The sequence below is a fragment of the Belonocnema kinseyi genome, chromosome 3, assembly GCF_010883055.1.
Source record: "Belonocnema kinseyi isolate 2016_QV_RU_SX_M_011 chromosome 3, B_treatae_v1, whole genome shotgun sequence".
NCBI lineage: Eukaryota > Metazoa > Arthropoda > Insecta > Hymenoptera > Cynipidae > Belonocnema > Belonocnema kinseyi.
In genome coordinates, this window is record NC_046659.1 from 123136316 (window position 1) to 123156951 (window position 20636).

General features: G+C 27.5%; 3 protein-coding genes across 4 annotated transcripts in view; 2 read left to right on the top strand and 1 right to left on the bottom strand.

Moving 5' to 3' along the window:
• Positions 1-1912, top strand: part of LOC117170121 (rRNA 2'-O-methyltransferase fibrillarin) — a 12260-nt gene extending 10348 nt beyond the window's left edge. The window contains exon 6 of the mRNA XM_033356661.1: positions 1327-1912. Coding sequence (XP_033212552.1) covers positions 1327-1497 — 171 coding nt within the window. The 3' untranslated portion in view covers positions 1498-1912. The remainder of the gene's footprint in view (positions 1-1326) is intronic.
• Positions 1913-3870: 1958 nt separating this feature from the next.
• LOC117169376 lies at positions 3871-7781 on the top strand. 2 transcript variants are annotated; one of them, XM_033355728.1, is made up of 3 exons: positions 3871-4100; positions 4161-4358; positions 6833-7781. In XM_033355728.1, exons 2-3 carry the CDS (start codon positions 4171-4173, stop codon positions 7029-7031), a joined length of 387 nt encoding a protein of 128 aa, XP_033211619.1. In that variant the 5' UTR covers positions 3871-4100; positions 4161-4170; the 3' UTR covers positions 7032-7781. The 2 variants fall into 2 exon arrangements, with proteins under 2 accessions (XP_033211619.1, XP_033211618.1); XM_033355727.1 differs by having other exon boundaries at positions 3871-4067.
• Positions 7782-14538: 6757 nt separating this feature from the next.
• The window catches only part of LOC117168795 (GTP cyclohydrolase 1), a 21080-nt gene continuing 14982 nt past the window's right edge, over positions 14539-20636 (bottom strand). The window contains exons 4-6 of the mRNA XM_033354610.1: positions 18114-18279; positions 17887-18003; positions 14539-16916 (exon numbers count right to left, since the gene is read on the bottom strand). Coding sequence (XP_033210501.1) covers positions 16787-16916; positions 17887-18003; positions 18114-18279 — 413 coding nt within the window. The 3' untranslated portion in view covers positions 14539-16786. The remainder of the gene's footprint in view (positions 16917-17886; positions 18004-18113; positions 18280-20636) is intronic.

Consider the following 20636-nt stretch of genomic DNA (forward strand, 5'->3'; position numbering starts at 1 on the left):
TCTTAGTTGAAAATTTAACGAGTCTTTGAATATTCTATAATTTTAGTTGAAAATTCATTACTTTAATTGAAAATTTAACTATTTGGTTAAATTCAACTATTTGGTTGAAATTTGACTTTTTCAGTTAAAAATTCAACCATTTCATTAAAAAATGATGAATTTAGTTAAAAACTCATCTTATAGTAGAAAATTTATCTTCTTGGTTGAAAATTAAACTAATCCATTTGAATATTCAAATTTCCTAAAAATCCATTTGAATATTTCATAATTTTAGTTGAAAGTTCATCACTTTCATTGAAAATTTAACACTTTGGTTGAAAATAGTTTTTTTGTTGAAAATTGGTCTTTTTTAATTAAAATTCCAACTATTTGGTTAAAAATTGATGTAATTTATTGAGAAATTGTCTTTTTCGGTAGATAATTCATCTTCTTTGAATATTTATCTTTTTTTGTTTGTTAAAATATCTTTTTGACTTAAAATTTCTCTATTGCAGTTAAAGATTTTAAATTTTTATTGAAAATTCATCAGCTTGGTTGAAAATAGTTTGTTTTTTTTCTGGTGAAAATTTAATTTGTTTTTAATGAAAATTTAACTATTTCAATTATAGTTAAAAGTGGATATTTTTAGTTTTAAATTCAACTATTTGGTTAAAAATTGATGTAATTTGTTGAGAAATCGTCTTTTTGGATAGAGAATTCATCTTCTTTGAATATTTATCTTTTTTTTGTTTGTTAAAATATCATCTTTTTGGTTCAAAATTTATCTATTGCTGTTAAAGATTTTTAATTTTTATTGAAAATTCATCAGCTTGGTTGAAAATTGTTTTGTTTTTTTTTTTCTGGTGAAAAATTAATTATTTTATTAACTGAAAATTTAACAATTCAATTTTTTTATTGGAAACATATCTTTTTTAGTTGAAAATTCTACTACAACCAAACTCTCGCTCTGAGTCAAGTGTTGGGGGTTGCCTTCAAATGGCAAATTTAATAAATGAATCGTTATATTTTCAGTATATTTTGTAAAATAAGTTGTCAACGCTTTCTAAATGAAAAATTTCAATTAAATCCTTAAAACTGAAAAAGATAATTATTTATTATAAACTCACGAAACTATATAAATATATCGAGTTCATTATTAAAAAAAAAAAAATGCAAAATATTTGAATGGCTCCGCACTGTGAAAAATTATACCTCGAAAAAACCTGGAATTGTCAGCGAATTTTCTTCCAGGATTTGAACAGTCACCCTGCTATATATATAATTGATTGAAAATTGTTGAAAAATAGCTGCATATTGTTTATCCATTTTTCTTTCCTTAAATTCCAGGCGAGTTGTATTGATTCCACTGCACAACCGGAAGCCGTTTTCGCTGCAGAGGTGAAGAAACTCGTTAGCGACAAGTTGAAACCCCAGGAACAAATCACCCTCGAGCCCTACGAACGTGATCACGCAGTTGTTGTTGGTTCATTCAGGCCGCCAGCGAAGAAAGCTGAATAAATTGCTCTGTATAGTTCCGCGTAGGTGATAATTATTACTAAATATTAATTACCGATATATTTTTCCATGAAATGATTTTTCTATGAAGCATTGGCACTTGTTGAGGAGTCTTGCTGCTGAGGGAAACCTTGGAGATAGTTTTTACTATCAGTGTAAAAGAGCATATCGGATAAGAACACAAGAATATTGAATCGAGGTTTAGTTTTTTAGCTTTAAATGACTTGTTTTGAATTACAAAATACTGTTTTTTGTATAATAGTACATAGTTGACTTCATTATAGAAGTGTCTATCAACATTCTGAGAACGAGAATCACGAGTATTTTTTATTGTTAGAAATCGTGTGTGCAACTGTCGTTAATCACACGCATCACGTCATTTTACTTTATTCCGAGAAATAAAGATCACTGAAATTTATATTAAAAGTTTTTCATTAAAGAAATAGTACTCAGCTTGAGGAGTTCTTTTTACGGTAGTAGATTATATTACTTTTAAGAAACTAGAACATTGAGCGCGCTCAGCCGTGCACTAATTACCTTTTCATTAGAAAAAAAAACTTTTCATTTTCCAACATTTTGTTAATTTTGAAATCAAAATTTTATTTTTACGTTCAAGAGTAAGAAAAATGTGACAATAGAGTTCATGACGAAGCTGAAAAAAATTAAGATCTATAATATAACGTTCGATTTAATTAAGAAAGAAACTAAGAAAAGTATTTTTATTTATATTTGATATGAGCTCGTTAAATAACAGTCAAAATAGTATTTTTATAATAAATAAAAAATAACCATTGTTCTATATATTCATTGCATTGTTTACATTTAAATAATTTTTAAAAACAAAACTGACTACAACCGGTTAATTTTTTCTAATTTTATTTAAAAACATTATTTTTCAAGATGAATACACTTTAAAAAGTAAAACGGAAACATCTGGAAGTTCTTGCTCGATTCATCCAGTAAATTTTTCATTTATTCCAGGATTTATGTGCTATAATAGCGATTTGGTTAAATTTTCAATATTTTCGCCATTCGTGAACAGCGACTGAGAAACCTTTTTTGCTTAAAAATTCAATTATTTTGTGACATTTTTCGTTATTTAATTTTTGTAACTGAAAATTCAACTGATTAGTTGAAATTTTCTGTAGTTTCTTGAAACTGTGTCCTTTTTAGTACAATATTAATCTTCTTGGTGGCTAATTCAGGTTTTGGGTTGGAAATTAATTTCTTTGGTTACAAATTTAATTATCAGATTAAAAATTCTAAATTTGATCAAAAATTCATGTGTCTTTGTAAAAGTTAATCTCTTTTGGTAAAAAATTAATCTTTATGGCTGAAAATTGAACGATTAGGTTGGATATTCAGTTTAAAAAATCGAAATTTTGATGAAAATGAATTTATTTTGTGACAAAAAAAAATTATTTATTTTGATAGAGAATTAATCTTGTTTGAAAATTAATTTCTTTAGTTGAAAATTACTTTTTTCTTGAAGATTAATGTTTGGACTGAAAATTTGAGTTCTATATTTTTTGTCGAAAATTCTTTGTTAGACATTTAATCTACTTGGATGAAAATTCATCTGTTTCCTTGAAAGTAAATTTTTGCTTGTTTGAAGATTAATCCTATTAATTAAAATAGCCATTCTTAGTTACAAGTATAACTATTTTTTTATCCGTTTTCCTTTTGTTGAAAAAGAATTTTTTTAATGAAAATGTAGCTATTCCGTTTTAGGTAGAAAGTTGATCTTTTTTAGTTGAAAATGCAACTTTTTTGTCAAAGAATTAAATATTTCAGTTGAAAATTTAACTAAAAGGTTCAATATTCCTTGACAAATTTTTATTTTATTTGAAATTGATTTATTTTGCTACAAATTTATATTTTTCGGTAAAAAATTAATAATTTGCTTACAAATTTAACTATTTTCTTGAAAATTAATGTTTTAGACTGAAAATGTACGTATTCCATTTTTTTAGAAATTTAATCTCTGAGTTAAAAATTCACTCCTTGTCTTTTTCTGATTGGAAATTAAAACATTTTGGTAGAGAATGCACATTTTTGGGTGGTACGTTAAATTTGTATGATTGAAAAATTCATATAATTTGTTAAAAATGCGTATTTTTTGGTTCAATTCAACTTTTTTAAATTGAAAATAAAAATATTTTTTGGTGGCAATATGAACTATTATACTTTTTATTGAGAATTAATTTTTTTTATGGGAAGATTCATCACTTTGATTGAAAATTTAACCATTTGATTGAAAGTTTCCTTTTTCTTCGTTGAAAATTTTATTTTGATTATGAAAACATCATTTATGACTCGATTACGTGTTTTTTTTTATAATTAAAATGTGACAGATCGAAACAAAATCTACTGATATAAATTGACACAAATTTTAGGGTGAGGTTACTTTGAAGAGAAAAAAAAACCAAGAATGCATTACTTTTTCTAGAAAATGGTGACTAAAATAGGGAAAAATGTGGTGTAACCTTTCTCACTTCTCCAAAGAAATCCGTTCTTTGACAACTCTCAATTTCGTCCGCAAATTGAAATACAAGTCTTGCCATTTCTGAACGGTTGAGAATATTTTTTAGATAAAAGAAAAAAAGGTGAAATTATTTTGATGAGATTCAGTAAACTATAGTACTTTTTATATTCGATTTATACAGTGCAGAAGCAATGGCAGGTAAATTGAAGAAGAAACAATCATTACGAGGAAAAGATGTTGGCGAACATCGGTTATGTAGCGGTTCCTATTCCCGAGATAGGGCTGGATCCCTTTCTAAAGTGGCGGATGAAAGTGTGGTTGACACATCCACGGATAACACAAAAATCTTGGATGAATCGTCATCGAAGAAATCTCTAAAGTAAGCAGTTTCTCTTGATTAGGAATTATTTTCAAGTCATTAATAATATTTGAGTATTCTTTTCCATTCAGGGCTCGGATTGTACGACCTAACTTTTTGAGAAGTAAAATGCGACCAATCGACTTTTTTCTCAGAAGTTTGCGTTTGAAATTTAAAAAATGTCAATTTATGTGAATCCGTATTCAAAATTTTAAGCTTTAAAAATCACAAGCATCAACATTTCCACATTTTGAGATTCAATTTATGAACCTAATAAGAATGTCCCAACTCTTTTTGGTTTAAAATTTATTCTAATTTGTTAAAACTTCGAAAGTCATAATTTTTGGTCGAAAATGTAACTGTTTTTATGAAAATTCGCCTTTTTGAATGGAATTTTTTTTTAATTCCATTTTTTCTTGTTGAAAATTGATGTTTTTTGATAAAAATTAACTTTTTTATTGAAAAATTAAATTTATTCTACAAAATTCGCCTTTTTGTCATGAAAATTAAACTATCTGGCTTAAAATTGATCTATTTTTTTGAAAATTTGCCTGTTTTATTTGAAAGTCCAACTATTTGATTGTAATATTTCTTGTTTGAAAACCATCTAATAATTCTAAAAAATTCAAGTTTTGAGGCTGATAACTCAACTGTCTTCGGAAAAAATAGTCGTGTCTTTGAAATTCCACTTTTTGGTTCAAAACTGATCCATTTTGTTGGAGTCATCATCTCGGTTGAAAATTGAACTGTTTTTTGAATATTCGGCTTTTTTTTATGGAAAATTCATTCCTTCTTATTGAAAATGCCTCTTTTATAGCAGAAAATTAATATTTTTGGTTGAAAATTGATCTTCCTTTTTTAAGAATTAACTTTTTTGTTGAAAGTCTGTCTTCAACAAAATTAGTATTTTTCAAGAAAATTAAACTATCTTGTTTCAAATTTATCTGTTTTGATGAAAGATCGTCTCTTTGTTGAAATTCCAACTATTTGGTTGTTACTGCCACTGTTTGATTGCATTTTTTATTTAATTCAACTATTTAATTGAAAAATTATATATCTTTGATTTAATAATTATTAAAAATTCAAGTTTGCAAGTTGATGATTCACCTGTCTTATAAAAAAATTCGTTTTTTTTTTGGCTTGAAAATTCAATTATTTGGTTGAAAATGCAACTGTTTTGAGTTGAAATTTAGTCTCTTTTATTTGAAAATTCAATTTTTTAGATTAAAAATACCATTTTTTTGATCAAGTCATCTTTTTAGGTGCAAAATTCAAGTATTTGTTAAAAATTCTTATTTGTATATAAAATGTGTCCGTTTGGATTTAAAATACACCTTTCATCGCTGAAAATAAGTTATTTTCTTCAAAATTCAACTGTTTTCTGAAAAATTCGTCTGTGGGTTGAAAATGCAACTGTTTCTGGTTGAAATGTAGTCTTTTATTCGAAAATTGGTGAAAATTCAGTTTCGTTGGTTGAAAATACAACTGTCTTCCGAAAAATTCTTCTTTTTATCTTGAGAGTTAGACTTTTTTTTATGGAAATATGAACTATTTGTTGAAAAATTCTTTTTTATTTAAATTTAAGTATTTGATTGAAAATTCATCTTCGTCGAAAATTATCTTTTTTGCTGAAACTTAAAATTTTCAGGTTGATAATTCAACTGCCTTGTAAAGAAATCGTCTTTTTGGCATTAAAGTACAACTATTTGGCTGAAAATTAATATTTCTTTTCAAAATTCAGCTATTTTATTTAAATTTAATCTATCGAATTTAAAAGGTAGCTGTTTTATTACCTATTCATCTTTTGAATTAAAAACTTAACTTTTTTCTTAAAAATCCATATTTAGGCTTGAAATATATGGAATTTAAAAAGTTTCTAATTCAATTTAATATTATGTTTAAATTAATTTTATTCCACATAATTTATTCCTATTTTCATCAAAAATCACCCTATTAATCCTGTTTTGAGAGCATTTTGAGCTGTGAACTTTAAATTACGAAAAAATGAATTGCAAATTTAAAGTGTTCAAAATGAATGTTCCTAAAGTTCAAAATTAGTTTAATTTATAAAACTTCTCTTAAGTGAAAATAATTCAAGTTTAAAAGTTCAGAAAGAAATATTTTAAACCTAAATTTGGAATACTTGAAACTAAATGGCTGTTGTCGAAAATTTGTTTGAACTAATATATGTTTAACTAATATTCCCAAACAAATAAAGTTACCATTCCAATAGTCCATTGCCGGATATGGGTTTTTTGCATTATCTTCCAAAATTCAATGCCACGTGTTGTGGACCTTTTTCGAAATTCCATGCGCCTTTTTTGTAATTCTATGCAACTAGTGCGATTTTTATTAAACCTTCTAGTCGGTGCGTGCCCTGCTATTTGTTAAATATTTTTAATTGAGTTTTTCAAAAAAATAAATAAATAAAATAAGTGCCAGCTTATAAAAATTAGAAGAAACAATTAATTAACTCGAACATATTGATCTTTTAGTGAAAAAACGGTTGATGAATTATTCGACTACATTCTACACAATCTTAAAGAGACAGGCAAGATTCTATGTGACTCTGAATTAAATAATTCCCTCAATCAAGTGAAAAGTGAGGTGAAAAGTACAAGCGCTTCGAATGTCGAAACAACCAAACTAGCTAAAAGCTCCTGCACGTTCAATCACCGCCGAAAAAGGACCTAATTTCAATTCCAAGATTCAAATTAATTTTGTAAATTTTATAATTAATAATTAAAGATAAAATGCGATTTATGGGCATTAAGAATTAACCTTTTCAGTTGAAGAACTAAAATTGTATTCGAAATTTCAAATTACAATCCCTTGGAATTAATTTGTGTGAGCTGAAATTTGTTAGACCTATAGAAAGCCAGAAAATGACAGTGAATATCTTTTCTGATTTAAACACTTCACATTTTAAATTGTTTAATTTTAAAAGCGAATTATGGTATAATTATTTAATTTTGAAGACTTAAATTTTACCACTTTAATTGGTTAAATCTTGTATTATTTATTTGTTAAATTAAGAATGTTAGAAATTTATGAACATATCACTTTTAATGTTTATTTTAAAGTCGAATAGCGAGTCGCTTTTGCTTGCTTTTCTAAAATAGTAAGTCTCTTTTTCAGAATCTATTTCGAATTTAAAGGATTTCTATTTTATTATTTTCAGCTTGTAATACATACCAAATTTTTAGATAAAAAATTGAAATTTCCAAAAGATATGCATTTTAGAGATGCAGGCCTTAATAGTTAAAGAATTCTTAATTCATAACATTAAAAATCCAACTGTTTTAGTGTAAAACGTGATAAATTCGATCATTTCAAATTTATGGGGCATAAAATCTTTGCAAACTGAATAAATTAAAAAGAATTTAAATCACTTTTATCATTGAAAAATTAAAAATTACTGCATTAAAAACCTTCTCTTTTGAAATTCAAATTATACAATTTCCAACTAAATTTCTTAATATGCTAAATAATTAAATTTGGAACTGTATTTAATTGTAAATACAGTTTTGAGGGCTTGAATTTTTAAATTTAAATTACTTGTAATATATTCTAAAACCCCAACAAATGAGTTTTAGATGCAACCAGGGTAAAGTCAGGGATTATAAAAAAAATGATAAAAGTCGGGGAATTTCTGTATGAGAAACCTTTTAGGTAACTGTGAACAATATTTAGGACTGCCAAACAGCCACGTTTAATCACTTTTTTTTCAAATTAGTTTTTTAAGATAAAGTCACTAGTCATTTAAAAAATGACGATTTAAAAAAATTAGTTATGTTTTTTCAATAAATTAACCCACTGGTTAACCACTATTAAATTCAGATATACGCCTAATTCTGAATTTTTTTAGATTCTTTTGTAATCTTATATGGGGTGCTTAAAAAGATTCAAAGTAATTTTTAATAGATTTCAAAAATTAAAAAAAAGTATTGTTATTTAGAAAATGCCAAGGAATTTTAAAGAGCTTAAAAAAATTTTCAGGGATTTTAAAAGCTTTGAAACATTTTAGGGCATTTTAAAAGATTCACAGGAATTTTTAATAGATATCAATAATTTGAAAGGATTCAAACATATCGGAAATATTTTAAAATATTTTAGGGTATTTTAAAAGATTCCAAAGATTTTTAAAAAAGATTTCAAGAATTTGAAGGGATTCCAACAGATTTCAAAGCATTAGATGTTTAATTCCAAGGAATATTGTAAAGTTTTAAAAAGTTTTAAAGTATTTCGAAATATGTCGAAGGATTTCGAAATATATTATATAATTATATTATTAATATTCCAGGACATTTTTAATAGATTTTTTTAAAAATTGCGCATATAGATTTGAAACTTGTGCCAATTATTTAAAATAAAGTAATTGTCTTACCCAAAAACCAAGAATATCAGTGGATTCCTCTCAGAAATATCTCTAGTAGCTTTTTCAAATCTCAAAAGAATGATTTTTTGAACTGTTATGTTGTTATAAAACATTGAGCAATTATTATAAATATAACTATGAGCCGGAAAAAAATGCAAAGACATTAACAAATTCCTTGCCAAAATATCTCCAGGTGTTTTGAGTCATTGCGCTAAATAAAGTATTTAAACAATTACAGTGTTGTTAATTTAATAATAATAATAATCTACAAGTTAGTGTTCGCAGATTGAATTTGATTGGCAGATATGCATTTGTTTTTTATTCTTGTTTAAACAAAAAATTCGTTTGATTATTTACAGGATTTAATGTTTAAAAATATGTAAGTGTAAAAGAAAATAACGTTTTTCTTATGTTCTAAAATACTATAAATAAATTTATTTTACAGCTGAAGAACAATTTAAAACTAATTATTAGTTTCATAATTAATTATTTACCAGAAATATCTTCTATTACTCTAATGAACGTTTAAAATTAAATAATTGTCAATAATCATTTAATAATTGAATATATTCCAATTCAAGATCTTCAATATTAAATAACATGTAAATTGAAGAATCTTTAAATTGTACACTTTTATGATCTTGCACGTTAAAAAATAGAGAAACTTTTATTCTTAGGCTGATCAATTTAAATAATTTCACTACTTAGCATTTTAAATTGAAAATTAGTCAATTTTGCAACTTAAAAATGGGCCATTCTCGTATTTTTAACGTTTTAAATCGATTTTTAAAAATTGAAATTACTAAAAAATGATACAATATCAAATTGGAAGCTTTTCAAATTAAAAGTTCACAGCTTTTAAAACTTGAATTGAAACATTTTCATTTTTTTTAATTAAGAGTTTTATATTTAGAGGAATGGAAACTTGGCAGATTCCTTGATTTTCTGAAAATCTCTAAATATCTTAAAATCCAGGAATATTCTAATTTCCTGAATCTTCTTGAATTCGTTAAACGCTCTAAAATTCCTCAAGATTTTTTTCATTCAATAAAATCCCTGAATTTTCTAAATTACTAAAAATCTCTGCATTCTTTAAATTTTCAGAATTTATTAAATTTAATGAAATCCTTAAATATTCAGAATTGCTTGAATCTTCTTTATTCCCTGAATTCTTTAAGTTCTCTAAATATCTTGAATTCTAAAGTCCTAGATTTCTCTAAATTCCCTGAAGTCCTTGAATATTTTGAATTCCGGTAATTGCTTAAATATTCTTATATCCTGAAATTCTCTAAATCCTTAAATTCCTTGAATTCTCTAAATGCTCTGAATTCTGTGCAATTCTTGAATATAAAGAATTTTATAAATTCTCTGAAATCTTGTAATATTCTGAACTCCCGGAATATTTTGAATATTCTAAATTCCTGAAATTCACTGAATTCTCCAAATCCCCGAAATTTTTCAAAATATTTTCGGAATTTTCTGAATTCTTTCAATTATTTTGAACTCACATAATTCAGACTATTTAGAGGAATTCGTATATATCTGAAAATTCGGACGGATTCAGCTGATTTCAAGAAAATTAAAAGATTTCAAAAGGATTTAAAAGAGTTTAAACGCATTTCAAGCAATTCGAAAGAATGAAAAATCATTAAAAATTGAATATTACTGAGGTAGCTTTTTTAATTTTCCAAGACCTTTTTTGCAATTATCTGTGAAAACATGAAAACCATTTGCTTAAACAATTAAACCATGCCTCTCAATTTATTTCTTTTTCACTGTTTAAACTGTACAATTATAAAATTTGAAACATAGTAAGTAACCTTTTTATATCTGTATAATGCTAAAAATATTTCTTGCAATTCCTTTGAAATTCATCCTGAATTCTTATTCAATTAACCTGAAGTCTTTAAAACTCAAGATGAATTCTTAGACATTTCATCAATTTCTTTTGAAATCCCTTTAATTTTTCTAAACTCATTTTAAACTTACTGAATTTAATGAAATTTTACACGCACTATCGGTCAGAATTTTACATGCACCTCTTTTTTATGATTAAGTTCTCTTAATTAGAATTATGTTAAATGTTTAAAAAATTGTCACTAAACGGGTTGAATGCTCTCAAAATTATTTATAAAACGAGCCCAGGTTAGAGCTAATTTGTCTATTTTTTAATTAGATATTACATTACAAAATTATGTAAGTTTCAACGTTTTCTGAAATTTTAAGGTATTATGGGAAATAATAAAAAAAATTTTATCTTCTAAGGCTCATTTTTAAGCTTTTTTTCTCAGTATCAAAACAGCTTATTCAGTGTGAAAAACTTTCTTCACAATGCAGAAACCTGAAGTTGCAAGAAAAAAGTTAAAAAAATTGCAATAATCTTTGTAACAAGAACAAAATTTTTGTCAAATATATGAAACATATAATCATGAAGTTTCTATAAAGTCCCACAAAAAATATATTTATTAAATTTTTATTCTGATTTTCCTACAGATGAGATGTTTTCAAATTTTTCCAAATTTTTTGTTACAACTTTAAGTCCTTGCACTGTGATTGGAAATATTTGTAGACTTGTGCTCATAAGCCACACCCTGAGCTCATTTTATACAGGATTGTGAGAGCATTCAAACCTTTAAGGAGACGTTTTTTTAGCTCTGAAATAATTAAAAGTAATTTTTAAAATTTTATCAGTTATTTTGATTTTAACTTGTATTGTTTTGAAGTCTTGTGAATCGATTTTTTTCAATTTAAAAGAACATATGTTAAAATTATGGCCCAATGGCAGACTGGATACAACACTTACTTATTCTGACTTTGTAGGTTAATGGTAATTTCGTGTTACTAAGAGTTTTAGAAAATGTTTCTAATTAAAAGGAATGTTTAACCCTCAAACGGCACACTGGTGCGAATTCGCACCCGAAGTTTTTTCATTTTGTTGGCATTTACGCCAACACAACTGCAGCTGATTATCCCCACATATATTAAATATTTGTGATATATGCTAGTTGTTTATTATGTGTTCAACATATTAAATATTTAATATTAACATTTCAAACAAACCAATTCGCACCAGTGTACCGTTTACGTATGCTGGGCTGGAGTTTACCGTTTGAGGGTTAAATAGTTTAAAATTACTTTGTACTGAATCGTGTTAACCGTTTACGGTGGGCTACAAAGATTTACATTGGCTTGGTGTAAAAAAAATTATTTGGTAATAATTATAAAGTCTGTGTTTAAAGAAACATCTACACTTGCAAAAACAAACAAAAAACTAGCATCTCCTGCATTTTCGGTATTTGAATGCATTCTTTATATTGACTTAGTTATGAAATTATGTAAAATTATATGAAATTAACAAATAATCATGACTGAAAGCTGAAAAACAAGATCGTCATTGATCAAGAACATGAATAAATATTGCATAATTGCTGAGTAATCATAAGAAACATTTTTTCTTGAAAAGGAAATTTCTGCGAAGCAAAATATACGAGATTTTTCATTTATCAGGTGTAACGTCTGATCACAAAATGTAACCATTCATTTTTTTAGTTAAACAAATTAGATAATTTATATAAAAATTTTGTTCTGGTTATCAATCAAATGCGAATAACTCTTAATAATACTATCATGATTAAAAGTTCCAACAAATTCTAAAAGGAGTAAGCATGGGGCATTATTTCTGAAATTCTCCGTTTGGACTCTTCCATCGATTTGTAACTCTTTTAATATCAATAGAAAGAAAATTCGCCTTCTACAGGTCGAAATAAAAAAAAAAATTTATTTCTGACTTTTATTTATGAAGGTCAAATTTTTTTTAAAAGAATGATTATGGTAAGAAATTAACGCGCCCGATGAATCTCGTATTTGTAGCTTCGCAGTAATTTTCATTCTACGGGTAAACATTTTTGATGATTGCTGAGCAATTACGTAATATTTACTTGTGTACTTGGTCTAGATTTGATTGTTTTAAACAAGTTTTATAAACAAATGCACTTATATCGCAGTTTGGAACAAAGAGCATTTTCTTCTGTGTAGTAATTTCTTTTCATCTGAAGAAAACATCCTAACACAATGGATTGCCGTTCAACAGCATAATTGTCTTTAAAAAATCTTCTATACAAATCCACTGCGTTTAAAATTATTTTATTTATGAGGTACTTCTTCTATGCGAAATCACATGTTCTAATCTTGAGAATTATATTCCGCCGAGAAAAATAACCTTCTAATGTTTGTAAAAATTGTTTATAACATTTTATAAGAATGATAATGGTTGATATTTAAAAAAAAAAATATTTTATAGAAAATGTGAAAAGAAATGGGAGAGAACTATATTTACTAGGTGAAAAAATGCTGGATACTATTGGACATCATTTTCTCCCCTTCCTTTGAAATCTAAAATATATTTGTTTGTTTAAAAGTATGATTGGTCAGAATGAACAACTATGTGTTAGATCAAAAAAATTTGTTTGAGCCAATAAAACACTGACCGAAATTTGCACTTACGCCTTTATATCCTTGGACCCTTCAATTATTTGATAGGGGCAAAAAAGTTTTGGTTGTAGATAACGAATTATTTTTGGCTACAGTTTTTAGTACTGAACATTAATAAAAATAAATAAGTGAAACAAATTTTTGAACTGTAAATTTGATTGTTTATATCGTTTCTTGGACATACTTATAAGCAAGATTTATATCAAATTCAAAATAATCGTTGGAGCACTTTTTTATAAATGAAAAAAAAACATTTTTTATAAATTTGTTAAATTATGATTTTTTAACGTTTATTAATTCGTATATTTACTGGTTTTGCTTAAATTTAATTTATATAAACATATTGTTTTGTAGTGGATACTTATTTTAAAAAAAGTTGGTTTGTTTGTATATTTTGCCAGAAGAGCAAATATGCGGATTAATAAACTTTAAAAAATCATAATTTCCCAAATTAATGATAAATTTTCTTTTTAATTTATAAAAAGTGCTCTAACGATTATTTTTAATTTTATATAAATCTTGCTTAAATATGTACAAGAAGCGATAGAAACAATCAAATTTACAGTAACCGAAAATTTGATTTAAATATCATTCTCGAACACCATGCAAACGCTTTAAAGACAAATAATTGTTTTCGCCATATTAATAAAATGATGACAATCTTCGATTTAAAAAATTTTTAAAACAGCTTCACTATAGCTCAAAAAAAGTTGTTTTTAATTTCTTACATCACAAAAATAAAAAATATCATAAAAACTTTACTTACAAAAAGTTTGCTACAATGACTATAATTTTTAGTACTGGACAGCAATGAAGAAAAAGATCAATCTTTTTAAATATCAAATTTAAAATCCCAAAAGAAGACAATAACAGATTTGGACAATTATTTTGTGTTGTATTTCTTTCTAATGTCAAATCACAGCATTTTTTTCTCGCCTTAAATGACTCATTTAATAAGCGCATTTGTAAAACCTAAATGAAAAAACTGCGCTAAGTTTAAAAGGCAAGTTTCATCCATTTTTTTTTTAATTATCCAAAAGAGTTCAAAATTTCATATTTTTATTCACTGACGAATTTCGACTTCATTTTGCACTCAAGGGGTTCTGATGAATAATAAAATCAGAATTGATTCTTCGTAATTAAATAAATAAGAACTTGCACTAATTCACAAAAAATATTATAATTGAAAATGTTATATTTATGTAGTTGTCACCTGTTTATGTGAATATACGTTTTGATGCAATATTATAATAATATATTTTCCTATTTCATGATATTTAAATTCCAAATTGGAATTCCGAGAAAGTAAGTAAAGGCATTAAAAAAACTTAATATTTAAAATATAAATATATTTTATATATTGTCAGAAAAATATGATAAATATATTAAACTCTCATAAATCGTCGCAAATAACGTTCCATAATCTCGTCGTCAAACATTGGTCAAACCACTCGAAGACTCTTTATCACTTTAAAGAAATTCGTTGAAAAGCTTTAATTATACAATATTTCAAATATCTCAGAAATATTTTCTGTTTCGGTTTAGTTTATAAAATTTTAATAATTTAAAAAAATTAGTTTATAAAAATATTACAAATGGAATCATTTGGGAATCGATTTCCGAAAATGTTTCAGAGTTTTAATTGGTAAACTTTCAGAAAATGGATTCCAAACTCGAGGATAACATATATTTGAAATTACGAATACTATGCCTGTAAATGATTAATAATCATATATAAATAATTGTACTTGTGAGTGGCAGTAATGGAGATTCGGTTGCTCGAAATCATACAATCAAAATTACAGCATTCCTCAACATCTTTCAATTAGAATACTAAAGCTAAAGTATCAATTTTTCATAGTTCCTTCACCTTCTTAATACATTATATCTTAAAATAATTCCTGACAAAAAGTGCAGCAAATGGCTGAGTTGCTGAATTTCTAATGCCCTTGTCAACAAAAACTTCGCAATTGTTTAATATAAATAATGTATATGTATATAATTGAAGATATTTTTGAACTTAAGTGAATAATTTATATAATTTTCAAGTGCATTTCAGTATATCAATTAAATTTGGTAAATAAACCTAAAACTGATTATATTACCTATAATTAAATCGATAATAATCATTGCAGTTAATTAAAACCATAACAGAAACAAATGAAAAACACATTTTTCTGCGTGTATGGGAAGAAACTAAGTTTAAAGACCGGAATATTTTCTAACGACTAGCCTCCCGTTCCCTTTTTTCGGACTATTCGCCGGGCGAATCCAAACGAATAGGCGACATAGCGATACAATTTTGGCTATTTGTCCTAAATTTTGCGACTAGACACGGCCTTTTTATAAATAGTTTGAATTTGTATTTAATCACAATCGTTCTAATTGTGCTAATTCGATCATTATGATAGGCATCGATGTACATTTTTTGGTAACGTCGAGTGCGGCATTCACTTTTTTCGGATAAATAATATTTCAATAGCGATTTCTCTCAAATGAATTAAGTAATTATTAAGTACCACACCGTCTCTATTGCAATTTGTTTCCTATAACCAATTTCGCAAAACATTCATTACAATAATAGGTCCCATTGAAGAAAAGTCTAATCAACTTGAATTAAAACTTTAGTAGATTTCGAGTCATTATACTAAATAATCGGCAACTCTCGACATTTTCTCGCAAAGTGCATGGCTGTTCCACCTTACGTGTAATGTCAAAATGTTTAGAATAACAGTTTTACTCTCTTTAATAAATTAAAAATTTGTATAGGTTTGAAATTCTAGACTTTCATTGCATCTTCATAGTCTTCTGGACGACACTAACTTGTTTAATTCAGTATTAATAAATTTGAGAATTTATCAAAAGTATTGTCCCTTTTAGTGCCTTCCAAAGGTTATTTAATCTTAATATTTATGGCATAACTGCAAGTTTTATAGGGTACTTTATTTTTAAAAAGATTTCTGTTTGAAACTCTGATAATGAAACTTGCAGCTAAACCATTAGTTTTAGTTATAAATTATTTACAAGTCTGAAACGTTTATTAAAATTAAACTCTATTTCTGATTTAAATATAATTTTATCACTTGTATTGGGTTGGCCAGAAAGTCTTTATCGTTTTCATAGTTTTATTTGATGCAGCATCATGTATCATATGATATCATAGATAAGCATTCATTGTCATCTTGAAGAAAGGATTGTCAAATAAAACTATGGAAACTGGTAGTCAATATTTACCCTTGAAGTTTATAAAATTTGGAGTATTTAGTGATATTATTATAACTTTATTTTCAAACTTGCAAACAATTTTCAAATATTGTCTCAAATGTCACGCTCTGAGCAGCTCATGTACCGTTCATTTAGGAAGAAACTTACGTTTTCAGTTCCACTCTACTGAACTTGAGTGTTTCCAAACACCGAGTTGAATCTACTCAAGGCAGCTTTTTTAACTTAATAAAAGTATTATGACATGATTTCTCGGTAAACAAATTTCAAACAGTTTTTTTGTCATGTTTGTGAGATGCTGTTCAGGAGGATATTTCTAATCGATTCTTCGGCTCCCAAAAGATGGCAGGTTATACTTCTATTTAGAATGAACCAAGTTGAGAAATTCTTCTCGAGTCTTTGGATCGTCTCGAAACACTCCGAGCATAGTAGATGTCACAGTTTTGCTATTTATTTTTTGGACTCCTCTCATGACCATACACATGTGCCTGTAAGAGAGAGAAAAGACAATTTAGTCATACAATGAGTTTGTAAAATTTTAGTTTCGTGATTCTGTGTAGTTTACTTTCTAAATGAATTATTAAAATAATTAAATTGCCGGGAAAGAACGAGGCATTATTCGTTATATATTGTTTAAAGGATGGGATTTTTTTGTGGTATTAAACATAAAATCTTGCTCCTTTCCTGCGTCTTTGAGCGAGAATCATATGAGCCAATCTAGCCAGTTAATAACTGAGAATGAAAAATTCATTATATCTCTTTATTAGCACAAGGTCGCATTCTTTCCAAGTGATTGATCCTTGCGAAAACTATTGCTCAACGTAAAGTGTAACGAATCGGAACCAAAGGCCAAGCTTCTGTAGTACTTGTCTTTTCATAGGAGTATAAGCTACAGATAGAATATGAAATCAGACCTCGTCACTCTGCAGAAGGCCTAAAAAATCAATGGTCAACCAGAGTAACTGATATTCAGCCTAGACATTATACAAAAAGCCGGTTTTAGTCAAGACTGCCTTTCAGACCAGGTTTTTATCTCTTAAACACACCCTCTCATATTTCTCTTTATCTACTCGTTCCGTTAATTGAGTTTTAAATAATTGATTATATTTTTTCTATGGTCTGGTCGAAGCATAATTTAGCTGTGAGCTGGAATATGTTTCGAGTGCTTTTAGATTGCAAAAGTTGCCGTCTATACGTTTTGAATACCTTCAAAATTCTAGAAATGCATTACAGGCTATCGAAAAAAAATGCCAACCGATAAGGAGCATTGCTTGGATTTAAAAGATGATGTATACTTTTGTCTTTTTTTTTACTAGATATTGCTATCTTTGATCCAGAGAGTATTAGATTTTTCGTTGAAATTAAGTTATAATGTCACTAATATTTGGGTTTCTATGCTGTTCATTAAAAAAGCCAATTTTCCATTATTAACCAAATTAAATAAAATTAAATACGTACACTCCTTCTACGACAACGGCTACCCCCGCTGGGTGGACGGCGTTTGAAACTGCACTGGCTATCTGTTTTGTAAGTCGCTCTTGCACTTGTAAACGACGACTGAAAACTTCCACAATCCTAAAAAATAAAAATGAAATGATATATTTCTTTTGAAAACTAATATTTCTATTCTAGTCTCATACAAGAGCATCTATACAATTATTATGTGTATAATTGATTCGTCTTACCTGGCTAATTTACTGAGTCCAAGAATTTTTTTTTGTGGAAGATACCCAATGGATACTTTGCCATAGAATGGTACCAAATGATGCTCGCACATTGAGAACATTTCTATGTCTTTCACTACAACCATTTCGTCGTGGTCCTCGTCAAAAACAGCGTCATTGATAATATCTGTAAGGATAATACAAAGTGATAAATATTCATAAATAGAACACGCGCAATGAAGATTAAATTTACATTTTTAGTCCCAGCCTTATGGAAATGCGAGTTTTTTACTTAACGCACGCAGTAGTATAGCTCTTATTTGGACAGACACAGAAAAAATATTGTGGGTACACTGTACACTGTACAGCGAGCTAGATTTAATTTCAGTGTGTCTGACCACATTAATCTTATTCCACTTCGTAGGATCATCTCGTACACTTGGGACCAAAAAGGGTTTAGAATTTCAGATTCTAATATTTTAGAGAAATTTATAAAAACACAGGGAGAGATTCGTTATCTTCTAGAGATGTACTGGCAATTTTGGATTTGTTTAGATGGCTAGTTTATGTGAAAATTTTAGTAGGGGGAACCTCCCTACAATGGATAATGAAACCTGCAGTGAAAAATCATTAATGAAGAGTACAATAAGAAGAAAATACTTTAACTTTTATTTATGAGCAAGTATAGTTCCTTAATTATTAACTAAGTTATATTAATTATTTTACATATACTAGTTTAAAAAAATTAATGATTATCCACTGTAGGGAAGAATCCCCAATAGCAATGCCACTATGAGCACAAGTTTCCAACTTTGCTCTATTTTAATTGATTGCTTGCTTTACTTTCTTATATTCGGAGATCACAGTCTGTTCGCCTTTTTCATCTAATCCCCATTTTTCTCCTTAAATTTAAAAAATCCCCTAAAACATCTAAAATCAAGAATTTGAACCTCATTTTTCATTTTTAAGACATATTAACAGAAAATCTAAACGTTAGAAAGCAAGATGCTTCGAAAAAGATTCTTTTTGATGAAACTAATTTGAAATATTTTCTAAATTATTTATTTGTTAATTTTGTAGATTTAAAGGACATTGTTGACAGTGAAAAATTCTTTGAAACAAAACTAATGTAAATGCTAATAATTCAAATTCCTTATATTTCAAGTAAATATATTGCATTTTCAAAAAGGTAGATGAGTTTTTAACCAAAATAGTTCAATTTCAAACTAAAATTATAAATCATTAACTAAGAAAATGAATATTCAACGAAGTAGTCCAACTTTTAACAAAGTAGTTGAATTCGAGAAAGTTACAATTTTATTTTATTTTTATTTTTAAGGGTTATAGTCGTTGAGATCCACAGATTCTGAATTTTTTAATTAAAAATAAGTTATTTAATAATTAAACATTTTTCATTCATCAATTTTAATCTCATTTATGAGCCGAAAAAGGTTCGACCATCTCAGACAAGATAAAGCTTGACCTGTCGTAGCCATAAAAGTAAGACGAAGGCCTATGTCTCGACTCAGTTTTGAGACGCAGCCAGACATAGATGTCTTGGAGACGAACTCAAGACATAACCAAGTCGAAGCGTTTTTACTCGGGCTAGAGAACACATTCAGTCAATATTCACAAAATATTCATATGATATAAAAAGTTTTTAATAATAAATCAAATTCCCTTTCATTCACCCTTTTTCGGAAAAGTCCCCTTTTTCGGAAAAGTTCCCTTTTTCTTAAAATTTAGAGTTGCTGCAGAAACTAGAAAACTTGAAAAAGTTCTGGAATTTTAATAAAGAACCTGGAAAACCTAAACAAATGTCAATTACATAAAAATATATTGCAGAATGTCGTCCAATTTCAATGTTTTCGAAAAATTGTAATAACTCTAAGAGATAATTGAGGAGTTCTGGACAAGAAGGCGACAGGCGCTCGAGGACGAGTAAAAGTATTGTCCAGGCTGTGACGTCAGGTATCAAAAGTGAAATTTGAAATTTGAAAAAACTAAAAATATAGTTAGATAGCTCTTGAAAAATGAACCTGATTCTCTATTTACAGTTTTTCTCTCGGGCAGCAAATTTTCCAGTAAATAAAAACTGACTTGTTTTAATTGAAAAAAACCATGTTTTTTCACATTCAACTCGCCGTAAGTAATTCGTTTATCAACTAATTAACAAATTTCTTTTTGAGTTTTATTCGTGATACTCTAGCGGAGGCTACAGTGTCCAAAAAGGGTCAAAAGTTAATTTCTAATGTTTTGTTTTTTAATCCGAATGAAAAACCACGTTTTTAGACTTTCACATTAAAAAAGTGAGCGAGGAAGTTTGAGCTACGACAAACTTCAAGCGAAAGAATTTTCTGCCAATGTATTGGCCCACTTTTTGGAAAATCTCAATTTGATTGGATTTTTAGTTCCATAATTACAGCGAATTTATTACGAGCTCGCGACGCGACACCACAGGATTTTTCAGGGGACGCCGCCGGAACGCTGACTAGTACGATCGAGTGGACAAAACAAAGGATGGGCAAGGAGGATGTTTCAGGC